Source organism: Podarcis tiliguerta (assembly GCF_965153285.1).
Source record: "Podarcis tiliguerta genome assembly, chromosome: 6".
Taxonomy (NCBI): domain Eukaryota; kingdom Metazoa; phylum Chordata; class Lepidosauria; order Squamata; family Lacertidae; genus Podarcis; species Podarcis tiliguerta.
In genome coordinates this window covers 94214801-94241913 of record NC_139539.1, presented here as the reverse complement: position 1 = coordinate 94241913, position 27113 = coordinate 94214801, and the positions used below count along the sequence as shown (strand labels likewise).

Sequence of the window (27113 nt, the reverse complement as noted above, 5' to 3'; positions counted from 1 at the left end):
GGGCGCGAGACTTGATTTGCATGGCCCCGCCCCCAGGGGCGAAGAAGAAACGAACTCGGTCCCGCCTCCCCGAGTCCCGCCACCAATCCGGCGCGCTGGGGGTCACGAGGCGCCTCCCTCGGGCCCCCTCCCCATGGCGGGCTCGCGCCTCTGGGCGGGGCTGCCTGACGAGAAGCCTGGAGGAAAGCTAGTCAATCAGAAGGAACGTCGGGGAACGGGGGATGTTCTTCCGGGGCGTTGCCCGTCTGGGGGGTTTCGCTTCCGGAAGGGTGTTCGGGCTCGTCCCACCCCCCGCCCCCCACCCCTGGAGGTACGTAGACGGTATATTTCGGTCCCCTCGGGAAAGGGAAGGAGGTCCGGAGAGCGGCAGCCTCTCTCTTCTTTCCCCCGCCCCCCAGGCCTCTCAGGCGGACCCTCAGAAGGGCCCCCCCGGGATGGCCTAACCTGCTCCCGGAACGAGGGGGGCTCCCTGCCGGACCCCAATTCGGAGCCCCCCTCCCCTGTCTCTTAGCAACTCAGTTTGCTCCTCCCTGGAACTGCTTCTGGCTAAAAGGTCGTGCGACCCCCGCCCTCTTTTCCCCCCTTTCCTTATTCCACCGCCTCCAACCAGGAAAGGAATGTCAATATTCATTTATTTGGGTCTCTCTCGACTCATTGTTTTTAATTGCCCCTCCTCTTTATGTAGCTGCTTTGCAATGTTCTCGCGTGTCGAGGGCTTTGGCATGCTGAGAGGTCCTGCCCAGGGTGCTGCGCTTCCTGCGGGTGAGGGCATTTGGGACAAGGAACGGGAGGGGTGAAGCCTGAACGCAGAAACAGAGGACCACGGTCATTAAAACTGTCATTGCTACTGTGTTGCGATTGTATCTCCTAGCTTTTGTATCCTATTAAAGGTGGTTGTTTTTTCTCCTGGTACAACTATACTTTATTCCATTCTAATGATTTGGGGTATCTTGTTTCTATTGCTTCCCTTCTGTTTTCTTAGTTCATACAAGAAAGGGATAGTCTGCAGGGAGTATGCAAATAATGTTGACTTTTGTGCCCACTTAAATGTATTTTGGAGCAGTGGTGTCCAGTCATTTACCTAAGGTGGGACTCTCTAGATTAGTATTATCCAAACTTGTTTTTTATCCAAGGCATGCTCTGAAACTGTCAAGGAAATTCCTTGCCTGCAAGGAGTGTGATTGAAGTGATAGATTAAACTAAAACACAGCAAATGAGTACTCCCCCCTGAAGAATAAAATGCTAAAGCATTTGTTATCACCTTAAATTATGAATGTCTAAAGGCCCAGTTACCAAGACTATAGAAGATATGGGATCCAAAATAATATCTGCCCCTTATGTTTGGGCAGCATCATTCAGAATTAACCACCTTTTGAGTATCCCACGTCAGCCAGATTCATTGGTCTTCAACTGGAGTGGACACCCCTGTACAATATGAATGGCTTCACAACCTCTCCCACCTCAAAAGGTGTGTTTTCTGTGTTTAATCATTGCATAGAAGAAGGAATTTAAATTGACCCTGCTCTTACAAGCCGAATCTGCCATATTCCTTTTCAGTTGACAGTATATCAGCCTGGCTATCTTTGCCTCTACTCTCCATATACAGAAAAGGAGAAAAACAAACATATACAGTAGACTAAAAGTGGGTCTCCTGAAAATTTAAGATGAGTTCCCAGTCTGAAAAAAATAGTCCTACCTATTCACAATACTGTTGTGGTAGGGTACTGTTATCACAAAGCAGGAGGATAGATGGCGCACCCTGTCAGAAGCAGCAGATGAATGAAAGGGTTCTTTTCAAAGCCCCTAGCCTCGTTGTTACAGCCCACTGTCATACCCACAATGCTCTATCAGCACAAGCTGCTTACAGATCTATAAATCTTTGCATCACTTAGAAGTGAACCCCAAACCCACCCCACTCTCTGGGATACTGCTTCAGGAAGCATCTGTTTTCATTCATAAGTATAGGCGGCAGCAGATCTATCCAGTTAGGTAGCTACAGAAAACCCCAGCTGTAACACAGGGTGTGATTTCAGATCACTGATGCTCCTAAAGCAGGCATGGACAAACCTGGCCCTCCACCTGTTTTGGGACTACAACTCCCATCATCCCTAGCTAGCAGGACCAGTGGTCAGGGATGATGGGAATTGTAGTCCCAAAACAGCTGGAGGGCCAAGTTTGACCATGCTTGTCCTAAAGCTTGGTATGCTGATTCCTCTGTGTAGTTAAGATGTGTATTCCTAATCATTCTGCCATAGCTTTTGTGTGGTCTCCATGACCTTCCCATCAGAAATCTGTTCTTAGCAACAGAAAGAATGGCAGAAGTCCAAAGCTGTGTTGGTATCTCTAAAAATAGTGCATAAATTCATGATTGGCCCTTTGAGCACTTGGTAAATTGGTCCCAGACATTTATTGCTACAACTTTCAAAAGGCTTCAAAACACTTATTTCTTCTCTTATTGTTAACTGATGCTGTTCTTTTTGGTATTATTAAGATGAATACCCAAGGGAGAAAGTTTAGACTATGTGTAATGTTATGTACAATGGAGGCCAACCTTGACTGCTTTTCTTCTGTTCTCAACCCCTCTAAATATGGTTGTGTTAAGCAACTAATTTTGAGCAATACGTTCTTTAAAAGAACTTGTATTTTATCCTCTTGTGAATCACAATCATATCTGAAAGTGTGTTCAGATTCATTGTCTGAGAACTATTTATGGACACTCTTGTCTTCCTCGTGTAGTATGAGAAGCAGGCATAAAGAGAAATATTTTCTAATGCTTCCTGTGGTGCCATTTTCTTGTTGTTAGGGTTGCTCCACCTGCAACTGGAGCCGACATGGAGAAAAGTGGAAACATTCAGCTGGAGATTCCTGACTTCAGCAATTCTGTCCTGAGCCACCTCAACCAGCTGCGCATGCAGGGCCGGCTATGTGACATTGTAGTCAATGTGCAGGGCCAAGCATTCAGGGCACACAAAGTAGTGCTGGCTGCCAGTTCACCTTACTTCCGGGACCACATGTCGCTCAACGAGATGAGTACGGTTTCCATTTCTGTCATCAAAAATCCCACTGTTTTTGAGCAACTCCTCTCTTTTTGCTACACGGGCCGGATATGCCTCCAGTTGGCTGATATCATAAGCTACCTGACTGCAGCTAGTTTCCTGCAGATGCAACATGTTATAGACAAGTGCACACAGATCTTGGAGGGCATTCATTTCAAAATCAACGTAGCCGGTGTTGAAGCAGAATTGAGCCAAACAAGGGCAAAGCATCAAGAACGGCCTCCAGAATCTCACCGGGCTTCCCCATCTCTGAATCGCTCTCTGAGTCCACACCACAGCACCCCGAAAGGAAGCCGCATGGGCCAGGTCAGCACTGTGCTGGACATTCGGGAACTTAGTCCTCCTGAGGAGTCTACAAGCCCTCAGATAATTGAGCAGAGCTCAGATGTGGAGAGCAGGGAGCCCATCCTGAGGATTAATAGGGCAGGTCAGTGGTATGTGGAGACGGGAGTGGCAGACCATGGTGGGCAGGGTGACGATGACGTCAAAGTTCTTGGAGCAGTACGAATCAAAACGGAGAACCTGGAGGAGTGGCTGGGGACAGAAAACCAGCCATCTGGAGAAGATGGGAGCAGTGCTGAGGAGGTCACTGCCATGGTGATTGATACCACAGGCCATGGATCAATGGGACAGGAAAGTTACACATTAGGCTCATCAGGAGCAAAAGTGGCCAGGCCAACCAGCACAGAGATTGACAGGTGAGACTTTCTGTTGTTAAAAACTGATTTGCTTCCAAGAGTGTTCTGGGCATTGTACAGAATCTACAAGCACCATGATTCTCACTGTCTAGAGCTTGCTGTCTAAAAAAGTCATAGAAGATGGGGCATGATTAAAAGGACATATGAAAGTTGCAGTTTGTAGAGGATTAACAGCAGAAAGTGCATAAATGGTGATCTGGACAGTCAATATTCTATTATTTCACATAAGCTCTAGAGTGGGACTTTATCTTCCCCAGGCAGAGATCTGCTCAGCTTTTGTAGCAGGGGAGGGGGGATCAGAAGCTGTGAAAGGCATATCTTCTTCATATTAGAAATTTCTAGAAAAGTCCCTAACATACACAAGATCACTAACCCTTTCTCAGAAGTGGTTTCCGTGGTATGAGTTTAATACCTTCTACACCAAGATTACTGTGTTTTTCAGTAGTCTCATAGCTGCCTGCCCAGCACTGGTATTTATTTATCTATTCACTGTATTTTATCTAAACTAATGGTTGATTCCACTTTACCATTTAACTTGTATATAGCCTGCCACACCCTGAAGGCTCAAGAGATGATAACAGTAATTTTTGTAGCACTTGCATCCAGAACGCACTTGAGCAGCTTCAAAACATAAAATATGCTGAAAACCTCGGCCCCCTTAATCCTAGTCAAAAAGGTTGCACAGGGCTGGCATAGATCACTAAGGGAGAGGAATTCCATAGCTGTGAATCAGTCACTGAGAACACAACACCTCTTTGGTTCATTTCAGCCATCATCCCAGTCCATTCCAAACAGATTCAAGCTGCTTGCCTGCTTTCTTTTTTACATTTTCCCAGTTCTCCCATCTCTAGGTACAATGATCTCTGAAGGCAGAGCAATGACCGTGTGGTCATCACACCAAGCCATGATCTTCAAAACATGGTCTGTCTATTCTGACCTCATGGTGAATTTTCCATAATGAAGTTTCTTTATTGTGGTTTAGCAGGATGACTGATTTGACCCTTTTTGTTGGTATAATGTTGCTACTTGAAAAAAAAATATTAGTACTGAGAGAGCATTTCTGGCTCTTCTTGTTGAGGAGGTGGTCACAGGTTCACGCGTCAGGCATAGCAGTATGTAAAACAAAGGTACAGTGATACCTCTGGATACGAACGGGATCCGTTGCAGAGCCCCGTTCTCATCCCGAAGTAAACGTAAGACGCGAGTGCGCGGGTCACGTTTAGCCACTTCCATGCATGCACGTGACGTCATTTTGAGTGTCTGCTCATGCACAAGCAGCGAATTCCGGAAGTAATGCACTCTGTTCCTTCCGGGTCGCTGTGGAGTGCAACCTGAAAATATTCATCCCGAAGCTACTTCAACCCGAGGTATGACTGTAATGCCAAGTTAAATTATTCTTAATTCTTTGACAGATGGGAGTGCTGCTGCTTATACAGTGGTGCCTCTCAAGACGAAAAGAATCCGTTCCGCAAGTCTCTTCGTCTTGCGTTTTTTTCCGTCTTGCGAAGCAAGCCCATTAGCGGATTAGCGCTATTAGCGGTTTAGCGGCTATTAAAGGCTTAAGGGATTAGTGGATTAGCTGCTAAAAGGCTATTAGCGGCTATTAAAGGCTCAAGGGATTAGCGGATTAGCTGCTAAAAGGCTATTAGCGCCTTAGATCAGCTGATAAGCGGCTTAGATCAGCTGTTAAGCGGCTTAGCGATCAGCTGTTAAGCGGCTTAGCGATCAGCTGTTAAGCGGCTTAGCGATCAGCTGTTAAGCGGCTTAGCGAACAGCTTAGGGGCTTGGGGAAAAGGGGGGGAGGGGAAAAAACCCCAGGAATCGCAAGGCATTTTCGTCTTGCGAAGCAAGCCCATAGCAAATTCGTTTTGCGAAGCACCTCCAAAACGGAAAACCCTTTCGTCTAGCGGGTTTTCCGTCTTGCGAGGCATTCGTCTTGCAGGGCACCACTGTAAATGGTAGACATCAACGAGTTGTGAAAAGCTTACTCATAGTTGTAGTGATTTTATTTATATTTACTTATATGCATTTTCTGCAAATACAAATGTGCTCAAAGCAGTTTATAGAAAATAAGCTGTAAAAATGCAGTAATACAATAACCATGATCAATAGTAAAGCTAATGTCACTTCAACATAAAACTAACAAGTCAATGATTAACAAAATATGTCAAAAATAAACAAATATTAAGTTTAGCAGTAGGTCAGCTAGCAGTATCCCAAAGTAGCCACCAGGCTACTGGCATTAATACCTAACAATTCATCCCCCAAACATGAACTCAAATGCTCAGAAACCCCCTCAAAGTTCTTTTGGCAGCTGCTCCTTACAAAGGCTCTTGGGGAAGCTGGGTATCACTTGGTAGGTGCAACCAGCCATCACTTGATGGCAAGTACACTCCCAGTCTATAAATGTTCCATAAATTGAAGTTTGAGGAATATTTCTGGCTTGGACGGAAATATGCCTAATCAGATCCACTGTCTGAACTTCTGCATGAATAGGCCTGTGACACTGTTCATCCTCTTTAGTCACCCTAACAAGTCTTTCCCCAGGAAGCTAAGCTGCTCCTCAGTCCATCTCTAAGTTGCTGGGCTGCCTTAAAAGATTTCATTGCTGCCAAATCAACATTAGTACGCATACACACATCTCACATTTTGTCCAGTCCCGGCTGCCCCACTCCTAATGTTATTGACTAATATTATCAAGCAGAAGTTCTGATGCTTCCCATGTCTTTGTTCAAAGTATCATAATATTGCCCAACTATCCATTAATCTCTATTTCCATTTGCAGATTTAGCCCTTCTGGTAGTGTGGTTACTGTAAATGAGCGGTACAGGTCAAAAAGTGAATCTCCATGGCGGGTGGATGAACCCAAACAACCCAATTCCCAGGTAGGTATCCCTAACTTGGGCTTTACTACTGCAGTTATTCATATAGATCAGGCATGGTCAAACTTGGTCCTCCAGCTGTTTTGGGACTACAACTCCCATCATCCATGACCACTGGTCCTGTTAGCTAGGGATGATGGGAGTTGTAGTCCCAAAACATCTGGCGGGCCAAGTTTGGCCACTCCTGATATAGATTGTCTATAGACAGGCACTCTGTAGTGGAGGGCTGGGGAATGGACATAGAGCACCCTTCTTGAAAGCATAGTCTGAAAGACATGACACAATGGGGAGGGAAAGAGGTTTCCAGTTTCATGGAAAGATGCATTCATTACTTTGATCCCCAAACAAAGCAGTGACTTAACAAAGACCAAGAACTACAGACCTATTTCATTATTGAACTGTGAGTATAAACTATTTGCTACAATTTTAGCTAATACATTGAAAAGGACACTGGCTGAGACAGTCCACAGAGACCAGGCCGCGGTTTTACCAGGCCAGCGAAATAAAGACTATATAAGAAATGTAATTAATTTAATAGAGTATTTGGAAGTAAGAAATGAAAAACAGGCTGCGTTAATCTTTCTAGACGCGGAGAAAGCCTTCGATAATATTTCATGGTCATTCATGATACAGGTTTTAGAGAAAATGAAAATAGGTAACTCTTTCATAGCAGGAATTAAAGCAATCTATACTGATCAATCTGCAAATATATTAATAAATAATATTCTTTCAGACAAATGCCAAATAGAAAAAAGAATGAGACAAGGCTGTCCCCTGTCTCCACTGTTGTTTATTATCACATTAGAAATATTGCTTCAGAAATTAGAGGTATTGAGGTAGGATATAGAGTTTATAACTTAAGGGCATTTGCTGATGATGTGGTGCTGACACTAGAACAACCTTTTGAAAATAATTATATTCAATTGTGGAAAGGGGTTAAGAAAGAGTTGGAGATATGGAGGAGAATGGAACTGTCCCTGTTAGGTAGAATTTCAGCCATTAAAATGAATTCATTGCCTAAGATTCTGTTTTTATTTCAATCAAATCCCAATTGTAAATAATTTAAGATGCTTCAAATAATGGAAATAAGATATCTCTGGCAGGGGGGAAAGCCAAGAATTAAACATAAAATTATGATAGATATAAAAGAAAAAGGAGGCTTTGCTCTGCTAGACTTTCAAATGTATTATGAGGCAGCTTGTTTGTGTTGGCTAAAAAAATGGATTGTATTGGACAATGCAGACATCTTAGATTTAGAGGGTCAGGATTTAAAATTTGGCTGGCATGCATGTCTCTGGTATGGGAAGGCTAAAATCTATAAGAGTTTTATGAACCACATTCTGTATAGAGTTTGGGAAAAGTATAAAAATCTGCTGGAAAGCAAAACACCATCAAAGCAATCTCAATTAAGAGAGTTAATATGGACAGACAATGGGTGACTTACATGGAACTGCTGGATTTTATGGGGGAGGGGCTCCAAGCTGAAACCAATGGAAACCTAAGGAGTCAAGTTATGGATTGGTTGCAATATCACCAGCTACATTATATGTTTAAATCAGATAGAAATAGTTTATTTTTTGACTGAAGCTCACAATTTGAAAAAGAACTCTTGCAAAATAAGGATAAACTTTTGTCTAAAATGTCTATGAATTTGAAACAAAAGACGAGCTAGTTAAAGCTTCAATGACACACAGGGCAATAGATATAGGACACAATATAGATCTTAAACTCTGGGAGAAATTCTGGCAAAGTGACCTGAAATTTACAGCATGCTATTCATTGAAAGAGAATTATTTGAAAACGATTCATAGATGGTACTTAACTCCGAGTAGGTTGGCTTAGATTTATAAAACAGATTCAGATAAGTGTTGGAAGTGTAAAGTGTGGAGGGAACCTTCCTCCACATGCAGCGGACATGTAAAAAAATGTTCAAAATTACTTTCCCAAAAAAACCAGGGTCCTTTCTGTTGGGTATAACCCAGACTGAAATTCCCAGGTGTCAGAAAAGGTTATTTATGTATGCAAAAACTGCAGCCCGTGTTTGGTTAGCCCCAAAATGGAAAGTGAGTGAGGTCCTAACTAAAGAGGATTGACAACTTAAGTTGACAGAATATGCACAACTTGCGGATTTAACATATAGAATAAGAGAGCAAGAACATATGTTTAAAGAAGACTGGAAAACATTTATTGAATATATGGAAAATAATTGTATACAGCTGAAAACACTGGCAGCATTAAGATAAATTCAACAGAGTAAATAATTTTTGATGGATGTAAAAGTGAAAAACTAATTTGAATGGTTATAGTAAAATATGCAGGAATGTATGATATGTAAAATGAACCATGGAAGGAGAAGAAGGGAAGTCATTGGATATTTTAAAGTTTATAAAATGTTTATTTGAAATTGTAAAACCGAACACTTTATAAAACTTTATTTAAAAAAATTATATAAAAAAGAATAAAGGGAAATCAGAGAAGGAATCCTGAACTAAAAGTAAAAAGTGTGCTGAGTAGACTCATAAAGCAAAGAAATGATGAACACTACATTTTATTGAGTTTCTGTTTGTATAGCACTATCCATGAATATGACACTTTACAAGAAATGAGCAGAACTGCATTCTAGAAAATTACAGAAGAAGACAGCTATAAAATAGGAATAAAATGGAGATGGAATAAACAATGGAAGAAATGAATGCCATTATTGCAGCTGCATCTACTTATGCGTAAAATATATTAATATAAATCTGGATTCAGCTGGCAAACCTCATCAGCGGGAGTCCTGTGGAAGAACTTCTGTTTGTAGTTTTGCAACCATAGGTAGAAGACAGAATGTTGGTGTTACACATCCCCTCCAACACATTCGTGACAGAGTGTTGTTTATGTAATGCATTTTCCCCAGAGTCAAATGCCAGTGGTATACTAACACAGACTCCTGTTGGTTAGTTATTCCACATATCATTCCACCTTTCTTGTGGAATTACAGTCCCAAGGCCCCCTTCCCATGATGCCTTCACATTGTTAGAGGTTTTCCAAATAGTGTGGTAATGTTGTTTGTTGTTGTTATTGTTGTTGTTTGTTGTTGTTATACCCCTCCCAACTGACTGGGTTGCCCCAGCCACTCTGGGCTGCTTCCAACAAATATAAAAGCATAATAAAACAAAAAAAAAACATTAAAACTTCCCTATACAGGGCTGCCTTCAAATGTCTTCTAAAAATTGTGTGGTTCTTTATCTTTTTTAACATCTGATGAGAGGGCATCCACAGGGATGGCACCACTACCAAGAAGGCCCTCTGCCTGGTTCCCTTTAACTTCACTGCTCACAATGAGGGTGCCACCAGAAGGCCCTCAAAGCTAGACCTCAATGTCCAGGCTGAACAATGGGGGCAGAGACGCTCCTTCAGGTATACAGGGCTGAAGCCATTAAGGCAGTGATGGTCAAACTTGGTCCTCCAGCTGTTTTGGGACTACAGTTCCCGTCATCCCTGACCACTGGTCCTGTTAGCTAGGGATGATGGGAGTTGTAGTCCCAAAACAGGTGGAGGGCCAAGTTTGGCCATCACTGCGTTAAAGGCTTTAAAGGTCAACACCAACACCATCGAATTGTGCTTAGAAATGTATTGGGAGCCAATGTAGGTCTTTTAGGACCAGTGTTATATAGTCCTGGCAGCCGCTCCTAGTCAGCAGTCTGGCAGCTACATTCGGAATTAATTGTAGTTTCCAAGTCACCTTCAAAGGTAGCCCCATGTAGAGTGTATTTCTGCAGTCCAAGGGGGACTTAGGCCTTGTTCATATAGATCCATCATTCTGTACAGCTCTTTTGACTTCCATCCTGAATTTGCTTATTTTTCTGCTCATGAACAAAATGTAGATGGTCTAAGAATGGGAACAACTTATCTCTTCCATAACCCCATTGTTGCCTTCGATAAAAAGATTTGTTATCTCTGCAAATAACGAGGGTTTGAGAGATAGAAAAGGAACAAATGATATACATTTATTTTTTAATTCTGTTGATTTTATCTATATATTGATTGTTCTTATAGCTATTTTTAATTAACGCTTTATACTGTTTTGTGTAAACCACCTAAATGATTTAACTAAGCAGTGCATATCAATCTCATTAAGTAAATAGACAGTAATGGGGCAGGCAGGTGAAGACACAGCTGTACTTGCCCGAGTGGTATGTATTTTGGCCCTGAGAGGGAATTTGAACATGGGTTTTCCTAGTTTTAAGCCCCACACTGTAGCCCCCACACCACACAAGCGCTCTTGTTATCTTTAGGTCCAGAGAAACTTCAGATCCAAAGAAACTTACAGCCATCTCTTCAGAAGAGAAAAACGACCCTCTTCCCATATACAAACTAGCTCATTATCTTTACTGCTTGTCTGTAATATTTCTCTCCAGGTGGAGGAGTCTGCTATAGTTGGAGTGAGTGGCTATGTTGAATATCTCCGTGAACAGGAAGTATCGGAGAGGTGGTTTCGCTACAACCCACGCCTCACTTGCATCTATTGCGCCAAATCCTTCAATCAGAAGGGCAGCCTGGACCGGCACATGCGGCTCCACATGGGCATCACACCCTTTGTTTGCCGTATGTGCGGCAAAAAGTATACTCGCAAGGATCAGTTGGAGTATCATATCCGCAAACACACAGGAAACAAACCCTTTCACTGCCATGTCTGCGGGAAGAGCTTCCCCTTCCAGGCCATTCTCAACCAGCACTTTCGTAAGAATCACCCTGGCTGCATGCCTCTGGAGGGGCCGCACAGCATCTCCCCAGAGACCACAGTGACGTCAAGAGGGCAGGCGGAGGAGGAATCTCCTCTCCGGGAAGAAGCCAACATGGCGGGGGAGACAGCCCAGGGATCTGTGTCCACCACCGGGCCAGACTGAAGAGGAATGCAAAATGGGTGAGAGGGATCCTCTCAGTCCGTGAGCAAATCCCCTTGAGACGGTGAGCTTGAGTTCTCATTTGTGCAATGTCGCCGCTGGACAAAGAAGCTCCTAAGATGTTGCCAAAATAGAAATGATATGAAAACAAAGTGCTAAAAGCTCACCTCCTTTTCCTCATCGCCTTTTGAGGGGACGAGACAAAAACTGGGTCAACTAACCTCCGATTCAGGGATTGACAGCTTTTTTTTGGATGGGGAGAAGCTTTTTTTAAAAAAATATATCCAGTAGTGATCAAGGAATGACAGCTTTTTCATTTTCTTGGCATCAGACCCTGTGGTCCTGTGGGCTGTAGAGGTCTAGCTGTGGTGAGTTCAGAGCACCAATATCTCTATTCATCACAGTAGTTGTGCCACTGAAGAAGTAATGGGGACAATAATTAGTTCTCCCTCTCTCTTTCCCCCTCACAAAATAATCTTCCAGGTAATTATTTTTGAGAAGAATGGTTGTCCTGGTAGAACCTAACTTGTCTGAGTGTATTTTATCTCATTTTATTTTGGCGTGTCTTTTTAAAATTGACCCATTACTTAAGGGCTTTCTGTTTTGTGTCTTGGCTTGCCCATTCTAGGTGTGTGGTCTTGCCTGTTTGTGATGAGGCAAGTCTCTTTTGATCAGTATTTTAGAGGTGACACAATATTTAATTAAGTAAGCTACCGAAAAAGACGGTAGTAGCTGTGAAGCTCTGCCATGTTTGGTGGGAGATATTTTCAATTGTGAAATGTGGATAATGCAGAACACTTTGCAATTCTTGCTCAATTTCTGGGCTCTGCAAAGACTGAAAAGGTAGGATGAGGTTTCCTGTCATAAATAATTGTTTAAATAGCGGCTTTGCCTCAAAGGTCATCTTTTGCCTCCCTTCTAATATAACAGCAATATTTGTATATCAAAATAATCAAATTCCATTGGAGGGGATTATGGCTTGACTGTCTACGAATGGTTCTCTATTTGGTATTTTTATATTAAAAATGCAAAAAAAAATATGCATTAGTAATAATTCAGAAAGCTCACTTTCCAGTTTTCTACAAGCAGTGATAGCTCTTCCTTGAGCCTTTGTAGTATTTTTCACATGAGTTTACTGGGAAGATAACAGTGCCGCTGCCAAACCCAGCAAATCTGCACTTGCCTCATGTTTCCTAATATATTGCTTGTTAGTGTAAGGATGCAGGCACGGGAGGGCAAATCTCTTGAACTTTTGTTTGAGACTTGCAAAATAAGCAGCAGTTCAAGCTCTGCTTTAGTGTTGCGTTGTATTGATGTAAAAGCTGGTATCATGCCAAGCAGATGATGTGGATCTCAAGAAAATAGCTGATAAGATGAAAAAGCAAGCTAATTGGGGAAGGTATCAAAATGGGGAGGGGAGAAATCATGCTATCATAATGGGAAGGGAGAGATGGCCTTGTGGTAAACAAGCTTGTGCTTTGTACTAATAATTGGCCTTCTTGTAAAAATGAGGATATTTTCTTAATTCATGTTTTGGTTGAAAGAATGAATGAAAGCAGAAAACTTGTTTAACCCCCCCCCCCCTCCTTTTCATTGTTTGGTGTTAACTGAGAAATTCCTTCTATTCCCCACCTCACAGCACCAAGGGTGCACTTCTCTGTAAGGTGGGGAGTAGAATGAAATTCTCTTTGTGGTCAGAAGACAGGAAACCACCAATAAAGGTCAACTCATAAAAGCTTTAAAGAGTTGGATGAGACCCTCCCAAACTCACACACATACACTCTCTCATTTGGACTGAAGCAGGGAGGGTAATAGAGAGATACAAATATATATGCTGCTTTAGTTATAGCTTTCAAATTTACCAAAAAGAGTAAAATTACACTCAAGAGCATTGGAAAATATTTCTAGTTACTTATACAAAGATTTTAAGCATTTAAAAATAGAACTTTAAAAATATTACCAAACTGTAAGGCATACATTTATTTATCTACACATATGTTATATATAGTTATAATGGGGAAGTTTATCTGCTGAGCTGGTGATGGTGTAGGTGATAGCTATACAGAAGAATTTTTTCAAAAGCGGAATTGCAGCAAAATCCATCCAAGTTTAGGTGGCAAAGAGTTGAAGTGGAATATTGAATGTGGTATTCATGGAGCTGTGAGTTTCTTGAACAAGTTGTAACTGTACTGATACTGTGAACTGAGGAGCAGCCAAGAAATTCAGGTTCATCAGGCAGCAATTCTCTGCTTGCTGGCAAGACTCCTCTCTATTTAGCCTGGCCAGAGTCAATAAGCACTTCTTACATTTTAGCCTAGGCTTAGTTGTAGAAGAAAAATAAAGCTTGTGAAAGGTGTTTTTTTAACTTGCCACTGTAGAAATTAATCATTTCTAATTGCATGCGAAGGAGCCAATATTCTTGCCCAGATCTCACTGAAGGGAGGTTTACTGCTTGTAGCTATAGTTCTTGACCTCATTTAGATGTAACACTACTTCTTCATTTGGTATTATGAGTTAAAGTCTGCATAAGCCTTGAGTTCCCACATTCTCTCCCACCCATCTTTTGATGCAGCCACAATGAGTTCACAAGTTGTTCTGTTTCAGATTAGCTTGGAAGTTGACCTGTTGTCTGAACACAAACTGATGAATCTTAACTATGATTTGTTCATACAGGCTGACTTCAAACCATAGTCCATGACGTCGTATTGCTTCAGTGAACAATGGCTAAGATTAATCACAATTTAAACTTCAGATGCTATGAAAAAGGTCAGGTTATCTAAAACGGAACCTTCTAGTTTTCTTTTAGCTGCATTGGAGGAGGACTGGGGAGAAGGAAGTCTGGGAGCGCAAGGCTTTCTGTATTTCATTCTTGTAACGCTAGGCCACAATTTAGCATTATGTCCAAACAGCAACTGTAAGGAATAGAACCAGGGATCATTATTTTGTGTGTGCATATGTGTACAAAGGACTTGGGGGATCTAGACCTGTTTGGCTCTCAGATACTCTATTAGCAAAATTTAATCGTTGCCAAAAAATCCTGAGATTTTTGTTATTCAAAGAGCAAGTTTCTAGCCCTGATTCTAAGAGAGAGGGATTCCTGTTTGTGGTTTCCATAAATAATTTTGGAGCTAGAGGAAGGAGCAGTTCTTCCAGTATTCTAGAGGACCTTGATAGTACACTTTTATCTGTGTGTCACCTTTTTCTTGATGTGTGGCAGAATAAATGAGAATGAAAAGAAACAGAAATCCTGCAGGAAAAAATGCATTTAAATTGTACATCCAAATAAAACATACACATTACTTGAATGTATTCAAACAGCTGTGATTGCATTATTCCAGTCAGGCCTGACAAAAGTACATGCCCTCCTTGAGCAGCTGCCTGGCCCTAGCAGGGCCCAATCCGAGGTGTGCTTTGGAACCCAGCCACCCTTTAAAAGAGTGGCGGAGTCTGGGAGCTGCCATGTAAATTTCTCACAGGGCCCCAATGTAGAGTTGCTCTGGGGCATTGTGTCATGTGGTACTGATCCAGACCTACAGCTGCCACCGTGGCCAGGTAAGGGAAGGTCCCACTGGAAAGCATCTTTACTAAGAGTTCCCTCAAGCATGGAGCTGGCCTCGATTCGCTACTGAGTATAAAAAATGGCAGGTGCTTTAATCAGCCTTGTTGTCCGAGGTTCAGAACCTGAGATGGAAGGGCAGGTGGCTGGCAGACCAGAGGACAGAGCCAATTGGTGACTAAAGAGGATGGTTCCCAGCCAGTTAGGATAAGAATTTGGCTTTGCTTGGTGGCTCAGGGTAGAGTCTGCTGGATATGAGGGTGGTCAGAGCAAATAACAAAATCTCTTCAAACTATACAGAAAATAGTCTGCCCACTTCCTTGTCTCTTCCCTTCAATTTTATCCTTTCCCCTGGATACCCTGAATTCAGAACCTGAGACAGTTCTTTTTTTCTGAAGTTGGTTCTTTTTCTTTCTAGACTGCAAATGACCAAGGGTTGTAGCCAGTGTTAGACCTACTCAGACTAGACCCATTGAAATTAAAAGACATGAGTAACTTAGGCCCATTATTTTATGTTGGTTTACTCTGAGTAAAACTTAGTTGGATACAGCCCTAACACATGTATTTGTGGGCTGGTGGGTGCGTAACACCTTTTGTGGGCTCATTTGCAAGGCTGCTTTTGTTGCCCAAACACATCTTCATGCTTTGTGTAGCAATATTCATTCCTGTGTATTACTAGTGATTTTCAAAAGAAAGTAGCAAATGTCAGTGGTAGGCTTACATATAACTGAAAGAAAACCATGTGCCAATACTAACCCTTTAACAACCTTTTCTACTGCAGAACAATTGCTTATACAGCACAAGAGTTACCATGCTCACTACTATAACCTCAGCCTTGACTCTGCTAATGACCTATGCCATCAGTAGCATTAGCCTAGTCAGGCACAGTGCCCTTAGGAAGACTAAGGGATGACTATACTGTGATCTCAGCCACAGAGAAGGCAAATGTAGGCTTTGTTTGGATTCTAAAATGCAGATGAGCTGGCAATCTGCTTTTCTGTTTGGTGCAGCTACATGTTCTTACCCTTGCGAAACGGATTTCAACTGTGATTCAAAGGGGAAGTGAAGTGAAACCCTTTCATATCTTCATACCTCATTAATTAATGGCCCACATCCAGGTAGAATTTAGTTGTAGTGAATAATGTGTCTCATTCTTTTCCATGGGACTTAGTAAAAACTAATATTACCTGGATTCGGCCAGTTTCCCCCACTTCTGTTCCAGAAAAGGCCAAGAAAACTTGATTGCTTGCCTTGGCAATTGTCTCTAGAGGGGAAAGATCAATTAAGATCAATTTCATAGCTCTGTGCTTGCAAAACAGTAAAAATAAAGTAATAATAAACTTCAGAATGTGAAACATTGCCGTTATCTCCCTGAGCGTGCTGCTGTGTCTTTGTCTTGCCAAAAGCAATAGAGTGACTTTGATGTAATTCTGAACCATATCACTGCTGAAATGGGAAACAAATATGTGTATAGTTGAGAACAATGATATGAAAAATAGATTGTAATTCTATGTCCTTACCTTTGAGTAAGCATCACTGAACTTAGTTGAGGTTGCTGATTAAGCGTATATGGGATTGGATTGCGATGGTGGTCTCCGGCATTCCAGTTCCACTAGCTCAAAAGATTTCCACTTGCAGAGCTGAACTTTCCCTTCCTCTCTTCTCCCCTGCAGCCCCCCAGGCTCTCTCAAAATCAGCTCTGGGGGCGGGCACAGTGGGGGGAGAGGAAAGGAACGTCCCATTGTGCAAGCAGAGATCTGCTTGCTGAGCATTGGATACAACCCTCAGTTTGATCAGATGAGACAAACCGAAATAACTGGCACTTTCCCAGCAGTCAGAATTTTCCTGCAATTCCTAGTGGAAATACGTGCCCATTTTCGTTTCTTAAAGACCTTTGGATTGTGTACTTTACTACTTTGGAGTGTCAGGTGCATTTTTCACAGCATACCTTAGAGGTGACGGTGGGTTTATACTTCAATGCCTCTCTGTGTGTTGTCATAAAGTGGCTTGAAGATTTATTGTAACAATGGTCTTAATCCAGATTAATCCCCCCTTTGTGTGCACACATCCTTAAAGCAGCAAGTATATACAGGGCGATGCCTGTTAAATATGAATTTTAAAATATTCTAAGTTACCCCACAGAAACAAAGGTGGTTAGGATCAGTTATATCTTTCTGTGGCAGTTACAGACCATTTGGGATATTAGTCCAGTGTTGGATGCTTCACGCTTCACGTTATTACCATGAAATGGAAACATGGTAAAATAAATTCCTCATGAAGGTGGAGCAATTGTGTAAATTCTGCTTGGGTGCTTTTAAATAAATGCTAGAGTTTGTTAAAAGAGGGGTAGGGTCGTGTAGTACAGTTGTGCAATTTGCTGCTTGCTTGTTCACTGACGGCAACTAGCAATTGTTGGTGAACAGATGTAGAGTCAGTTAACTGAGTGGACGTAGTCAATCACTGTGCCACGCTGCATTGTCTTTCTTGGCTGTTCAAAGTCATGTTCGGCAGAGTGAATGGCTGTTTGCAGCAGTCTCTAACCTGGGGATTAAAGCACCATGCTGTCTTGGCTGTCCATGGAGCTGGTTTACTCTGCACTCTGTTTCTGGGCTGGAAATGGCAACGGAGCCCCACTGACTATACATGGGGGCAAAACGGAGCTTTGCTGACGTGCGCTAGAAATACGGAACACATCTGTTGGCTTTGCGTGTGACTTTCAATCTCTCTCCTTAATAAGCTGGTAGCCAGCCAGGTGTATTCCAGGTATTGTTGGACTGCAGTTCCCATGGTCCCTGATAACTGGCTAGGCTGACTGGGGCTGATGGAGACCAATATCATATTGTGGGCCACAGATTCCACATCTCTTTCCTAGGCAATAACCCTGCCCACAGCTGGGCTGCATTTCTAAGTTACCTGCTTTGGCTTTAAGCAGCTGGTACAGGCAAGTAGCACTATGGAGCAGGAAATGAAATAAAAAGCCAGCCAGCAGAACTGGCTCTATTTATAGCAAGATGCCCTGGTTGTTGCCGTGTTCTTCCTGAGGAATGAGGGGTGCTTAGGCCAGCTTTCAACAGGAGCAGGGGTAACTTTATTCCTTTGATATTGGAAAATGCTATCTAAAACAGTTGGGAACCCTTCTTTCTTTGCATATGGAACTTTCCTGGGACAGAGCTGGTGCAGAGCTCAGTGTGCACACCAAAAACCCTGTGTGAGCCTTAAGAATGGCAGGAATAGAGCAAAAGTATTGACAAGTGTGTGGGTTTTTCAATAACACAGACTTCTTTGTCAAATAGGAACTTGTAGTATGCACACATTTTAAAGATAATTATTGCCAAGAATTTTAAGTTTTTAAACATTATTTTTCTTGTTAGTGGAATTTTTTTTAATGTGCAGATTCTCTGTTTCAGTATAACACCAATGGAACTGCTATGCCCACTTAAAAACAGCAACAACCCAGAATCTGCCAGATTCAAACAGGTTCTATGTTCTGGCCAGGCAAAACTTCCTCACTCTTAAAAAAATAAAATACTGTCCGTGATTTGGCACAAGATTGTACCAGCTGTGCATGTTGAACAAAATTTAGCTGTTTGATTCCATTAAAGAAACAAATCAAGTTAGTTTAAGTGGAGTTTAAAAGCTTTGGGGTCATAGCTGGGAAGGATAGAAAGACCCGAAGTTTGATTGGGAACCATTAATAGGAAACCATTAATCTTCCAGATTGGTATGTGACTTGGTAGACTGTGGATTCTTTTACTGAAAAAATGGCTGGAACCAGTTGCTTTAATATTCCTGGGTTAAAATCTAGTCTATTTGAAAATTGTTTCTTATATTACATATTGTGGCTACAGCCTAACTCCCGGGAGATACTATCTCATATCTACATAGATGAATCAGTGTTACGTAGTTCAGGGACCTGCTATGGATCAGATATCTGAATCATGAGTCTGTTAGAGGAAAATCAGTAATATAGTTGGGACTGGTTGGTATGTTTGCACTTGAGAAAATGAAATCTTGCACCTATAAACTTATGCTAATAAATCACTTTATGCAAATTAGGCTAAATTATGTACATTATTTAACATTATGCTTTCATTTTGAATATGATTAGCTCTTTAAAATAAAAGCACAGATAAGAAAATTTGTCAAACATGTTATATTGGTAGTGAAGAAAAAACATTGGCCTTGGATATTAAAGGCCACTAAAGGTTATATGCAGCATAATTTTATTTTGTTCCTAAACAGGAAAACAAAAACCACCTGTACCATTCAAATGTGACCTGTGCTTGGAATAAAATATATGATAGTTGTAAATTTTATTTTACATACATTTTCTGTTTGCTCTGAACTGATCTTTGAATTTGTTTGAAAAATTTATAATTTGGGGACAAGAAGCAAGTTGGCAAAAAAAATATGGGTAAGAGAGGGCTGGGCGAAGAGGGCTGGGCAGAAGTCAGAGTGAGAATGTAACTGGAAGTCACAGTGGTGGAAGGACACACAAGCAAACAGAGGCTCCACTTCTTGAAATGGTGGGACTCTTGGTGGGCTCTGCTAGCGCTTTTTCCTGAATAAGAAAAGCGCCTAGCTGGATCAGACCCAAAGTCCAACTGGTCCAGCTTTCACAGGCAGAAGGGAAGTGCCATTCCCTGCTGTTTGACCTCAGCATCTTGAACTGGTATATGGCCTCTGCTTAGCTATCCTGGTTAATAGCTATTGGTAGAACTATCCTCTCATTTTCTCCAGGGTACTCAAGTGCACATCACTGCGTTTTATGAGTTTTGTATGTTCGTGATGGAAGAAGCACTTACAAGGCCAAGGTTCATGCAGTAGCGTGTCACAACCATGGGAACAAGAAATATACATTCCTCCTTCTCTCCCACCCCCGCCCTGCCAGAAAAAGCAGGGCAGAGATGATTCTATAGGAGTAGCCAGATTCTTTCCCATGTACCATATTCCAGCTGGGATTCTACATGTGTGGGGTTGCGGAAGTATTTGCCATCTACTTAAAGTGCTTATGTGCTTATGCAACAAATTCTGGAAAGCATCCTAAATCTGCAAAAATTAAAAGCAGAAACAGCCTGAAATTACAGGAAATCAGATTTTTGTTGAGGCGCACCTTTTGACAATCAGTCCATATGAAGTCTGATCTTTAAGGTCCATTTCAGCAGTTTGATGCAGCAAGTAAAATAATAGGATCATACTTTGTGTACTATAATCATTTCACTGCCTGCTCAGGCACATGGATAATTGCCATGATCAATTCAGAGATTGATGTTATTTCCCAGCAGTTGCTATGTCACATGTGTTCAAGAGGATAGCAAATAGTGGTCGATTCCAAGAGCATGATCTGTCTCTGTCCATGCAGGCTGAGGAGAAGTTTTGTTTCCCCGAAGACCGCTTTGTGTGAATGTGGGCCTCAGCACCCACAGCCTGCCCTCCCATTGCCAGTGTGGTGTCACACCACTCAGCTGTGAAGTTCTCAGGGAGACTCTTGGGCCAGACACTCTCTCAGCACAACCTACCTACCTCATAAGGTTGTTAGGAGAGGTTGAGGAAAGATCCATCTCCACTGCCCTGACTCCCTGGGGGAAGGTCAGGATAAACATGTTGTAACTACATATTAGTTCTCACTTTTGCATCCTCTCCAGAGCCTCCCCCATTCCCATTGCAGCTGCCTTCTGCAGTGGGAATGTTCCTACAGAACGCCAGTTTGTAATGGGTGTAGCATACCACAGGTGCTGTAAACCAAATGTCTGTCCCCTGCCTTAGCTGTAGCTGCTTCTTCCAGATGGACAATTGATGAAACACAGTTTCAGGGTGGGAAGATGATCGGACATAGCCATTTGAGCTGCTACATTTATCAGTGGATTCTAGACACTGGTTAAGACCTGCTTAAGATGTTGCTGTGTAAGGCAGATCCCCACTCCATAAGGATGTGGCACTCCTTCCTGCCTTGTTGGTTTTTGTGTAATGCTTTAATGGGCTTCTCAGACCATTTGACATAATTTGAATAGATTTGTGCCCATCTCCATTTTTCCTTCTCGATTATGTTTATAGAGGATTCTGTTCCATAGTTCCATAGGCCTGCCATGACTTCGTTCTTCAATCTTATTCCAATTGGCCGGAGAATCCTGTGCTGTGGAAGAACATGAGAGTCAAGCATCTGTCTTGAAGGCAGAAGGTCCCAGATTCCCATCATTTCCAGGCAGGGCTGGGATAGAAATCCTGGAGAGCTGAGGCAAATAGGTGCAGACGGTACGGTGAATGTGATTCTGATTAAGGCAGCTTCCATGTTCCCTTCAGGTTTTGTTTCCTGAACAGAACTACTTTCTGCTTCATGGTGCTCCTGGAGAAAAATGCATAATGTACATTGTTGTTTTTACAACTTTAGAACAAGGTGTTTAAAGCACTAGTAGCATTTGAAATTACATCTTTATTCTGTTTTGAGGCATGGGCGTATGCGGAACGGAGAGGTGAAAGTCCTATGGACTGTGTCTTCAATATTCTTCTTCTGGGACCTTGAGGAATAGTCAGAGGTTGAGATGTGTGTTCCTTTGGTTGCTTCAAGTCACCCAAGTGCCATGAAGTGTTGAGCTTTTAGTATGTTCCTGGCATCCACACTGGATCTTCCACCATCTTTCGTCAGACAGCCAAGGTCACATATTTGCTGGCAAGTTCCAGAGCTTGCCAACTCATATCAGTAGTGCTATTTGGAAAAAAAAACACTGATGTCTTTTGAAACTACTATGCAATGGCTTTGTGAAGTTTTCATGCTCAGATTTAACTGTTGCCTGAAGGTTTCTTAAATCGGTTGTTTTATCTCCTATAGATGTTGCCAGAATTGCAAAAATGGAGTTGAACCTTACTTAACTCGCACTACATTTAATGGTGTTTGTTTTAGCCATTGTCTCAAGACATATTTCCCTGCACCTCTTCATTTTTTCTCTTCCAGGGCTTCCTTGAGCTGTTGGTATAAACAGTTCCCAAAATGGGCCTCTTCAGCACAGCCCCCAGTAGCAAATTCCAGCGTAATTCCCTGAGCCCTTCTTTAGTAGTTTAACTTCATTGTATCATGCACAATGGGGAAAGATGGGACACCACTTGGCAAGTAATTCTGCCATTAATTTAGTATTTATTTGTGTATTTATTTATTTAACTTGCATAATTGTCTCATGTCTGGCAATGCCCTGCCTGCTTCATCAGTGCAGTGCAATTTTCTTGCACAGAACATGCGGACCTCAGCATAACCTGTCCTGGCCCTCTCTTACAGGGAAGCAGAACAATGGAGGTGCATGCCCCCCCCCAAAGGACAAAGATGTTACCGCCCACCTTTAGGCAGCAGTGAAATCAAGCACACTTTGATTATTCCTTTATGGCAGTAAGTCCTTAGCTAACCCTTACCTTTTAACTTTAAGAGTGTTGGCGTTGATGCGAAAACCAATAAAAGAGGACATTTATCGTGCAGTTTCACCGGTGACCTCATTGAAATATCGCAGTTGCAGCTATAGCAAGCTTTTAAAATCTGCTGCAATGTGTGTGCATACTAATTTATTTAACCTACTGTGATTTCCTAATTTAGTTTGGCCCTCTAAATTAACGTGCAGCTTTGAATATGTAGGTGCCCCATAGACTATAAGAGTCATTCACTACTTAACTGGCTGCACTGGTGTTATAGAGAGAGATATTGGTCGTTGTCTGCTTTTCATTTAGTTGTTACGGTGTTTAATCAGAACAGGAGCATGACATTAGTTGCAAGTAAACACTGGTGTTGTCTCTTCTCCAAAATGAGTATTTCAGCAGTGGTTGGTGTAACAGAAACTTTCTGTTTTGCCTCTGAGGCTGGAGACTATTTCGTGGTTTTCTTGCGTTGTGCATTGAAGCCCCCAGTATCTTTTGCTCGCTCAGTAAATGAATCTAATTGGGTGAACAATCTCTTAAGGGTACACTTTGCTCAGCTTTAGCCAGAAGATAGCTGTGCATCTGCGGTTATAGGGACAAGGAAGCAAAGTGGCCCAGAATATTTTATAAAGTTGGGATGCAAAGTACAATTCAGCTAGAAAAATAGTTGCAGGAAAGTGACTATTGTAGTAAAGGTTTCTGCTGTTCCTCCTGACTGAATTACATGTAGTTGTTTTCTGCTGCCAAACTTTTAATTCCTTCTGAACAGAGCTTGTGAATGGGATGGTTTGCAGTATCTTGGAAGGTATTGAGGGCAGTTCTCGGTTTGTGATTACCTGATAATTGCACCAGACAATGATTAGTTGGATATCTCCAGGAGATTCAAACCCAATTAAAAATATTTAAACTACCAATAATGGCAGTTGTTGATGACTGGGTACATATTTTTCCTATGGGATACTTAGACTAAAGAGTACAGTTGTACGTAGATGAACAGAAGTGAGTTTTGAAATTCAGTGAGGCTTTGTGTTGCATTTGAAGGTCTCATCTGATTTGTAACAAATCAAACTGGCAATTAAGTTTAAATGACTTAATGTGAAGGGTTGCAAATGAGTGCATCCCAGTGTATTGGGGCCAGCGTGTTCAGCAGAGACTTTTCATTCTTTCTTTTTCCTGAGTACTTACCCCACCCCCCAAAATATCAGGAACCAGAAGGTGTCTCTCTGCCTAAACAATGAGCTCCCTGAGACAAACTAGGTTTGAGAGCAGGGTCGAGCTAGATGTTCTACCAAATTCAGAGTTGCAGTTGAAAACAGTGCCCTGTGTGTCTAGTTCCACCTGTTTTCCCTGTTGATATGTGTATTCTGTATACACACAGATCCCAACCGCTAATGTATAAAGATGGATTAGACAATGTACCACATGGTGAAGTCTTAAGTTCTTGTTACCCCACATTATGGGACAGCAGAGGAGGCACTGGGCGGCAACTGCATGTTTGCAGGATTCACCTAACCAGACTTCCACTTGTGCAACAGGGCTTTCCACCACCACCACTTGCCCCCCCCCCAAGTTGGCTGGGGGTGTTGAGAGAGCTCCCAGAACAGCACACAGGGGAGGGGGGTTGTTTCAGCTGGCAAACTGCAATGCTGTGCAGACAGTACGATTGGAGATTGCAATGCTGAATTCCACCCAACAAATTCTTGAATGTTTTCAGTGAGCTCATAATCAGCGCTCTAAACGTCAGCAGCAATTCTGTAGTTCTTTTTCTGGTGCTATTACTTGATCTATGCATAACTAAGATCCTGCTTTTCAGCTGCTGGCCTTGCAGTCATGCTTTTTACCACCTAGAGTTCAACCTAATCTGATGCACAAATTTCAGATTACAAAATTCCAATTTACATTCTGTAAATTGAATTCAGTGGAATTTAAACATAAAGTCCACCAAAAGGGGTGTGCACTCAGTCCCTCCACCCCCCACCCTTCTCACGCAGTCCTGTTTTGCAATTTGGGGTTAGTCCAAAAGATGACTTTTTCAGGATGGTTTTTCATAGGTTTTTACTGTTGGTTGTAGACAGATTCCGGTTATCCCAGGATATTTTTATCATACCCAACAGTGTGCAAGCCAGTTCTTCTAGGTCCAGTATACTAACACAAAGCTTACATTTTCAGATTAGCTGATTATTACATTGTAGGTTACAGAAAAAGAGTCTGGAACTTCTTGGAAAATCAATACCCAAGATAAAGGAGGGTCTTTAATCTATAGAGAAGCTCTTCTTTGTGAGCTCTAGATTATGTTTCTTATAATGCAGTCTTGTTGACAGGGATGGTTTTCTGGGCCACTTGGAGACCTACGAAACAGATTGCGGGACAAAGTTCTGGTAGGTGCAGGGGGCAAGTTGGAGCCCCCCTTTAGTGATGCTAGTAATCCCTGGCCTGGATGTGAAATACGCAGCTTCACTTTGCTGACAAGTACAAGAAAAGACAAACCTGTGTTGTTAAAAAACGCATCTAAGTATTACAGCTCAGCTAAGTCTTTCCAGCATCTATTGCAAATCAGCTTTCAAAAGTAGTGTGGCACTTTAAGTAGGTTGTTTAAGCACCCTCACCTCTTTCCTCCTGTCCCTCCCATATGCACTTTAAGCTCTGTGGCTGTTACCTGTTACATGCAGGAGGGTTGTCTTGGATGGACAATGGTGATGCTAACCTTGCCTGCCATTGCTGCCTCCTCTCTCTCCAGAGGCAAAGGCATTGTCCTCTCCTGTCTCAGCACATCCACACCACTCAATAATGTGAAAGCGAGAACGTTGGCATGCAGTGGCTTTTGTGAAGTGGGCTAGCCGGTTTTTGACTGTTCTCATGAGCTGAGCTGTGGTTTTCAGTGATCAGCTGAGCCACAGAACCTAAGCTTTTAAAGAGCGATGGACTAAACTGCCATGGGATCAAAACTGTATTGAAATTCTGTAGGTTTTAACTTTTCCACGCGTTTCTCTTCCTGAACTTCTGCCTCAATAATCTGTTCTTGGGTGGATTCTTGCTGAGACAGACTGAAAGCTGTATTGGATGTTATGGGCTAGGGTGCCGCCCTCTTGAATGCCACTCATGCCAAATGAGAGTGCCTGTAAAGCACAGGTGGTTTGGAATGCTGTGCATTATAGCTATGCGTTGTGCATGTTGCCACATCACGAATGAGAGCACCAACGGGATATCTGTCTGAATTGCACAGCACAGATAGATAATTGGTGGCATTTCAAAGGGTGACACTCATGCCCACTTTCTGTGGTCTGGCTTTTGGTGGGATGTGTGGGAATCTTGAGCAAACTGCAGCTCAGAATGGATCACGGTCACTGGTGAATTATCCAATTTGATTCTTCTGCTGCGCCCCACTCCTAAAGTTTTAAATATATAACTCTTCTTTTGTTACAGAAATATCCTAATCATGTGTCCCCCCCCCCCCTTTAAAAACTAATCAACCACCACCTGGCAGACCCTTTAAAACTATTGCTCTGTGAATCTGAAACACACAAGATATCTGTTGCAGTTCTTGAACTGCTCTTTTTTGGTTGTATTGCATTGCATTGCAACAGAATTCATACTTAACCTCTCCAACAGGCTGAAATGTGATCTAGTTGTTTGACAATAATTGATAGCAGAACAATTTATTTTTTATTAGCATTTTCCCAAACCCACATTTGGTGCATCCTTTATTCTCCCATTGATCTCCATGCACATGGAGGAAGAAAACAAAGGGGAGGTAATATGGTCATTATTCTGTGAGTGTGTCTTTTGGTGGTGGTGCTGGTGGTGGGGAGAGTAAAACAACAGTGAAGATAAAGACTTGTACAAACGTATTTAAAGCAGTTTAGCAAAAATAAATAAACTAAAAGCTCTCATTGAACAGCTTTAAAAACAATGTGAATGGAAACTTAGAAACTGGGTTAGGACTCTGAAAAATTCTATAAATGTATACTTGAAATTCTGTTTGTATTTTAAAACAAATGCATTTTCCTCTTTAACACTGTGTAAAAGAAATGTTATGCATGTGAGTGGTTTGAGAATTAAATGGTTTAATACTCATAACTGGAGTGCACTGTCTTTTGTTTGGCTGTCTGTCCACAGCCCTGTGTACCACCTCTTCCATTTAACAGTCCCCAAACTAAGGTTTTTTGTTGCCACCCATCTGTCTTGCGAGACGATGGAGTGCACCTCCAGGGGTGAAGTCAAACCGGTATGTTAGCAGCACTGAAGTGACCTCCCCAGTGCACAAGCCTGGGCAGTGAGGATGGAGGTCCTGAGCTGCCCAAATGACAAGATCAGCCTCACTGATGTGGCCCAAAGGAAAGCAGAACAATACTTTTGGCACCAGCTTGGCTGCAGGAGTTGCCGGAAGGAGGCATACAAGGCGCCATCCAACCATCTTAGGGACTTCACTCCAGATTTCTGCAGGGTTTACTCCCTAGCCTTTTCTTCTCCCAAAGATGTCCTGCAAGGCAGTGGAGATGGAGGATCAGAGTTTTCCTTCTCTAGATGGACTACCTTCCTGGATTGATGAGCCCTGTCTACCCCTCACTTCCCTCTACAGCACATGCAGCACATGCATTCTTGATCGTTGGGCCCGCTCTTGGTTTCATCCACCCAAT

The 27113-nt window shown here is 42.3% G+C and overlaps 1 protein-coding gene across 3 annotated transcripts; it reads left to right on the top strand.

Moving 5' to 3' along the window:
• The first annotated feature begins 81 nt into the window (after positions 1-81).
• On the top strand, positions 82-26553 carry ZBTB37 (zinc finger and BTB domain containing 37). 3 transcript variants are annotated; one of them, XM_083446351.1, is made up of 4 exons: positions 82-310; positions 2804-3754; positions 6540-6639; positions 11040-26553. In XM_083446351.1, exons 1-4 carry the CDS (start codon positions 222-224, stop codon positions 11526-11528), a joined length of 1629 nt encoding a protein of 542 aa, XP_083302477.1. In that variant the 5' UTR covers positions 82-221; the 3' UTR covers positions 11529-26553. The 3 variants fall into 3 exon arrangements, 2 of the variants coding, with proteins under 2 accessions (XP_083302477.1, XP_083302478.1); XM_083446352.1 differs by lacking the exon at positions 82-310 and adding an exon at positions 335-1468; XR_014512636.1 differs by lacking the exons at positions 6540-6639; positions 11040-26553 and adding an exon at positions 5717-5908 and having other exon boundaries at positions 204-1468; positions 2804-5192.
• The last annotated feature ends 560 nt before the right edge of the window (positions 26554-27113 follow it).